Raw genomic sequence first — 7,114 nt, 5'->3', positions numbered from 1 at the left:
TATTGTCTTTTAATAATTATTAATAACGTATTTTTCATTATTTGACGAAAACTTCGATAAAACCAGTGCTTAAAACCGTTGTTACCATGATTTTTACAGGCACTGTTTATGCCACGTACTATTGAGTGGTAAATTAATTCCGTACTCCAGTATTATATGGGTATATTTTGTTCATAGTGTTCCTAGCACCTACTAGATTTACATTTTACCAGTAACAACATTTATTTCAAATTTCTAGTCGTTCATTAGTCGTGTAAATAAGATAATGCATTAAATGCCATAAATTGTTGAAAATAATATTTTATAGTTACTTTTAACTTGTTCTTCGCCATTAATTATTATAATACTTCACATACACAGTTGTACGTTTCAATTTCACTCATTGTAGAAGTATTTTAAATACATTTACATTATCCCAAATATTACTGTTACCAAATTCTTTCTAAATTGTTTACCATTTTGGAATATTATAGTTTATTGCTTTTTAATAATAAATACGTTTAGCACGCTTGCAGACTGAGCTTTCCTAACTTGATTTATGTCCGTTAAATTATATATACCTACAAACCTGAAATATCGATACATACAACTACATAAGTTCTGTTTTAAGGCAATTATTTTTGTACATAACTACCATGTCACTAAAGAGATATAATACTATAAAGACCTTCAGTACACAGCAATTAAATTAAATTATAATTTATGATTTTAATTCCTAGAACCAAAATATATAATAATATCACACAATTATTAAATATTTAAATTTAAATTTTACAAGTGAAAATTAAATTAAATAGACATAAGATACAGCGTTCTGGAGTTTACGTACTTGATAGACAAATGTTGTGGCTAAACACTACTTCTCTTGCCACCGATGTAATGATAAAAAAAAAATTCACCTATAGGTATACATCTTACTTGTATTAAACATTAGGTTAGGTTATAATACGACGTACCATTTATTATCCATAGACCATGTTAAAAAATATCGTTCAGAAATAGGAAAAAAAAAATGTTCCAAATAAATGTATAATGATTGTTGATTTATTTTTAATCATAGAATAAAATGTTTATGAGTCCATTGTATGTAACTCTTCATTTTGTATTACCGCTACCTTTGTAGTTAGGATCCTTCTGTTGCGCGCGGTTGTCCAGGTCGGCTTTGTCACCCTTTCCCTGGTAGCCATGTGGTCTCCCCGGACCAGTTTTAGAGTGATCTTTATTACATTGATTTGTTCGATTAGCATCAGCAGCGGATTGGCGATCCATCTCTGAAACAATTGAAAATCACTATTTTTAATAATGTAGATAAATTAGATTATTAATTTGTTTTTAAGTTATAAAAATAAAAAATAATAAAAACCTATATTTACATATTATAAAACTTGTGACTTAATAAAATAAAAGTAAATTATATATAGTAAGCAGCATTTTTATGTACATAGGTATGTAAATAATAAAATATATAATATATACTATTGATAATAAAATTAGGAATATGACAATAATATATTTCCGATAAATTACCCATTGATTGAAATTTCTATTTTGTACGTTAGATAAAATATAATATAAATTATTTAAAAGTACAATAATTTAAAGACTACCTATATTAAGTCATTAAAATCAAAATCATAATTTTTAATCTTGGGTACCACAAATAGTAAAAATGTATGGGAAAAAATCTTTCCGATCATGCACAGAATCTAAAATATTTTTTAAAAGAACAAAAATTTTTTCTTTTAATTATGAACGTATTCGTGTTCTGATTTTTGAAATTTTGAAATATGATCAAAGAAAATTTTTTAAATTTTTGAATGTTTTTGTACTACTTTATGTGAAGGATTCCATATTAGACTTAAAAATATAGGTACTTATATATCTCATGAAAAACCAACAAACAGAATGCACTTTATGTGAAACTGACAGTGAAACATAACAATATATGATGAGTGAACTCGAACACAGGAGAAAATCTTATCTCCCTTAACTATCTTTATATACCTATGCTTGTAAAATAAAATAAGAAAATATAATGCTGTAAAAGCATAAAATTATTAATACAAAATAAGAATCCAGATAATTTGTTAATATCATATTAACAAATAATATTCTTATGATGTTGGCCATGAACAATAGAAAACTAAATTATAATCAATTTAATATATATAAGTACCTACAAACCTATATACCTATATAATTAATATACAAACATCTATAAACTGTTCCCAAACTAATGAAAAAGTATTGTAATAACTTACTTACTTATAAAAATGACTTGATGTGGCTTGTAACAGAAAAAACAGAAAACTACAATTTCAACAAGAGTGGAGACGACAACGATGATCGATCGGACTCTGAAACATTGACGACTAGCAGAGTCTCCGCACTCATATTTATTCCAAAATGATTTACTCCCTCTTTAAATTAAATGTTTACTACTTAAAAATTATTACCATAACTAAAATTTATATGCGTTATTGTTAATGTAATAATGTGTAACATTCGTTTGTGTTTATCTTTATTTATATTTTGCAGACCATTTACTATATGAGCCACACCCATCACGATCAAAAATAGTTCCTTCGTATTTCAAGTACAATAAAGTCATAGACATGATAATAAGCACCCATATGTAGAACCACGATGTAGAGAAGATAAGGTGACACCACTTTGTACATATTCCGGTCGCAAATTTTCTTGACAGTTTGGTAATACAAATTTTCAACTAAAATTCTGTTACAAAAAAATCTAAAAAATACATAAGCACAGTTTATTTGTATAGTCATTTTAAATTCGAATTTGAACGAAATTACATAGAGATGTAAGCTTGAACATTTTTTTTTCATTGAAAATTTCTGAAAATTTGTTTTTTCTTGTACTTTTCTTAAATTAATTAATTTTTAAGTTTAAATATATTTAAATACTTTATAAGATTACTGTTTCATTTTTATTTACATTGTTACAAGTATAACGTCAGAGTCAAACAAAATACTTATAATAAAAAAATATATAATTTGGGTAAAATTGAGGAAGTGACTCAAACAATAAATATTACCTCCGTTAAAAATCGAAAAATCAATTATTGTAATAAAACGATTATACACTCATAATTTATACGGAATTTAAAATACAAATTTATTACCGAGTTAAATATTATATATTGATATAGGTATATTTTATATATATTTAATGATTTTTATTTTTATTTTGAATTTAATATATTATGTTCATTAGAATAATACCAACATTATATTAAAATGGGTAAATGGTAATACAAGTACATATTTTAAAATATAATTATGAAGGTTAAATATACTACAACTATATAATATCAAAAGATTTATTTGATAAGAAATCAATATGATAAATTATAAAATTTTCAAAATTTACATCACTAAAATTACATATTAAAAAAAGGTGGGTAAGCGGATGTCCCTCTGCTGTACAGTAGGTTACAAGTGGATCACTGTATAATGTATGGTATTAAATATGAATTCAATGATATAATATCATTGCATAAGAAAAACGATTCTGAGCGGAGACGGTATGCCAGTCTAGGTATAAGACATATTATATACTTATCTATGGTATTAAAAAAGATTAACCTATAATAAATTCCAAATTAATCATATCACAATATCCATTAGGTACTTATAACGCGTTATACATCAACAACAAGCCGTGATACTATCATAGATATACAATAGTATACTTTAGAAGTTTCAAGTCCCAACGAATAATATTATACAATCACAACAAAATAACTAAAATAGTTATTCCAGGTTTTTTAATATGTAATTTCGCCCAAATTCGAACTTAAAATGACTATAAAAATAAACTGTGTTTATGTATTTCTTAGAATTTTTGGTAACAGAATTAAATATTTACGAGGAATCTTGTTTTAAATTTTCAATCCTTAGATATAAAAGTTGAACATTTTATAAATTTTTAACTAAAAAAATTATTCAATTTTAAATTTGATAAATTTTGTCAACATTTCAACTTCAAATGCTTATAAAAAATAATTGTGCCTATGTATTTTTAATATTTGTCAACTGCTATTGTAACAATGTATCAGGAGCCTTATATTAATTTTTTACACTTTTTGGTCCAACAGATAAAACTTTATTGATATTTATAGAAAAAAAAACTTAAAAAATTGAAAACTTACAATGTCCGTACCTAAACAAAAAGAGTCAAATTATTTTCAAAATTTTATCGTATATAGAAAATGCTAATATAAACATTCAGTGAAATTTTAAAGTTTCTACAGTCTCTTGTTTTTTAATTAAACAAAATAAGAAAATCGTTACGCAAGAAATCGAGAGAATATCGAATGTTGTAAAAATATGAATTTGAAACGCTCATAAAAATTTAATTTGAGTTTCTTATAGACATTTTTTTTTTTGATAAAGGTAGATTATCCTATAAGGAATCTTGTATTACATTTTAAAATCTTAGTTCTAAAAAGAAAAATTTTTACGAATTATTAACTCAAAATAATTTGCTAATTTTCGTGATTTTTACATATTGTGTCAATTTTTGAACTTTAAATGCTAATAAAAAAAAACTGTGACTAAGGATTTTTAATATTTTTTAAATCTCATTGTAACAATATAGTAGGAGCCTTGTATTAAATTTTCAAGTATTTTTACTCAACAAATAAAGTTTTATTGACATTCATAGAAAAAAAAACTAATTAAATTGGAAACTGAAATTGTCCGTAAACAGCTCAAAACAAATCAAAATATTTTGAAAATGTTATCGTGTATAGAAAATGGAAATATAAACAACCATTGAAAATTTCATGTATCTACGGTCATTTGTTTTATAGTTACACCAAAAACCAAATTCAATTTTGTGAAAAATCGATTTTGCGTAAAAATTCCCGTTTTTCCTTAATTTTTCTTTTGTTTTTCACGGTGCTTTTGAAAATTACTGGGAATTTTAAATTTCGACCTGCCCAATGCACCAACGATATTCACTTTCCAATCGAACAAGATACTGAAGTTGATAATCGAAGCATTATTTCGACTAATTACTGTGTACACAGACACAAAAATTAAAAAATTAAAAAATAAAAAATAAAAATAAAAAAAAAAATTAATAATAATAAAAAAAAAACACACATCATTGTAAAATCAATACATTCATCGTTCCACTCAGAATCTAAAAACTAGAATAACTATTTTAGTTATTTTGTTGTGACTGTATAATATTATTCGTAGGTATTTGACACTTCTAAAGTATTTTATTATATATCTATGATAGTATCATGGTTTGTTGTTGATGTATAACGCGTTATAAGTAGATACCTAATGGATATTGTGATATGATTAATTTGGAATTTATTATAGGTAATTTTTTTTTTTTTTTAATACCATAGATATAAGTATATAATATGTCTTAATACCTAGACTGACATACCACCTCCGCTCAGAATCGTTTTTCTTATACTATAATATCATTGAATTCAAATTTAATAGCATCCATTATACAGTGATCCACTTGTAACATACTGTACAGCAGAGTGACATCCAATTGCCCACATTTTTACATAATAATTGGTATATGATTCCAAAACATTGGTTTATTTTATTAATCTATACAATATAACATAAAATATATAAAATTATTATTATTATTATTACTATCTTATAGTTTTATATGAAAACGATTCTGAGTGGAGAAGATCTTTCAGCCTTTATCAAGTATAATATATTATAATCCATGTTTTTTTTTTTATATTATAATAAGCTGTTTGAAGTAATTAATTTTACTAGTAATATTACATTGGTCGTTTTAATATTTGCACAAAACATTACATTTATTATACTATAATACCACCCCCCTCCACCTAAAAAAAAACTCGAACTAGAGACTATCCAGCTTTTGCGGCAAACGAATATCTAGTCCGTTTGATTAGAGTACGCGTAGAATTTTCACTTTCCCACGCGTTTTTAAAACCACACGTGCAATTACAACGCACTTAATACTATATTCATCTATAAGACATATTATGACATATTTCATTATGTAAAAATATACGGAAGTCCTAAATCTCTTATTTTTACAAAAACATTTCGGTTGAAATCCTATACGCAATAAGTAATAACAAAAAACAATTGAATCAATAATAGCGATAGGGAATACATTTTAGTTTATTTTATACGCCAGTAACAATAAAGCGGTCCTACAATTATTTCAGGAAATAAAAATTAAACTTATAGTTTTGTGATGTTTATACATTATAAATAATTATAATAACGCATTAGTTTTGAATTTTCAAAAAGTATAATATTATTCATCTTTGCTATTTTGAATATATTGTTTTTTAATCGTTCCTATAAACTACCCTGAGGCAATTTTTAATATCATGGAAATATTTTAATACGAACATCTGAAAAAATATAATATAAACTTTATAGAAATGTACTTTTATACCTACGTCTTATAATTATTATTTTAGTTACTACAACCCGTCCGACCGCTACGGTGTGAGTTTATGACGTCACTTTCTCACGGTATGTAAAACGCGAATTATGTAAATACGAAAGTAAAATTATTGTGTATCAACAACTTTTAAACCACCAAAATAATTTTTCCAAAGCTCTATATTTTTTACACAGTAAAAAAACAAAAATATTTTTAGTTGTGTGGTCCTTAAAATAATCTATAAGTAATTAATGCGACTATAACACATAGGTACATAATTTTATTGCGTGTTTGATTATAAAAATAACTGATAAGTTTATGAGCTGTGTAAGTATACACCGGCCACCAGTATACGATAACACAAATGGTTTACCAAAGTGGATTGAAGAAAGAAAACAATTTTAATAAATCCAATGATATTATGTTTAAAACGGATACTTAACATAATAATAATATCATGTGTTTACTGTTGGAATATTGTGAGTCGCCACAAGGATGGTTTTTTTGCAATGGGTACTTCCAAAGACGGCCAACAATGCGTTCGTTAAAGTATTTTATTGTTTTATAACTATTTATTTATCATTGCGACTGTATGTCCATATATTATGGTGTTAAATAGACATACAGTGTACGAAGGGTACGGGAAAAAAACAAGAAAAATCATTTATTTTTTCAT

General features: G+C 25.2%; 1 protein-coding gene across 1 annotated transcript; it reads right to left on the bottom strand.

Moving 5' to 3' along the window:
- Nucleotides 1-1,022: 1,022 nt before the first annotated feature.
- On the bottom strand, nt 1,023-2,413 carry LOC100575965. Its single transcript, XM_029488802.1, has 2 exons — nt 2,266-2,413; nt 1,023-1,271 (listed from the first exon to the last, which is right to left on the bottom strand). Exon 2 carries the CDS (start codon nt 1,267-1,269, stop codon nt 1,096-1,098), a length of 174 nt encoding a protein of 57 aa, XP_029344662.1. The 5' UTR covers nt 1,270-1,271; nt 2,266-2,413; the 3' UTR covers nt 1,023-1,095.
- Between the last annotated feature and the right edge of the window lie 4,701 nt (nt 2,414-7,114).

Source organism: Acyrthosiphon pisum, chromosome A1, assembly GCF_005508785.2.
Source record: "Acyrthosiphon pisum isolate AL4f chromosome A1, pea_aphid_22Mar2018_4r6ur, whole genome shotgun sequence".
Lineage (NCBI taxonomy): Eukaryota > Metazoa > Arthropoda > Insecta > Hemiptera > Aphididae > Acyrthosiphon > Acyrthosiphon pisum.
The sequence above is the reverse complement of the archived record's forward strand: the minus strand, read 5'-3'. Positions and strand labels throughout refer to the sequence as shown.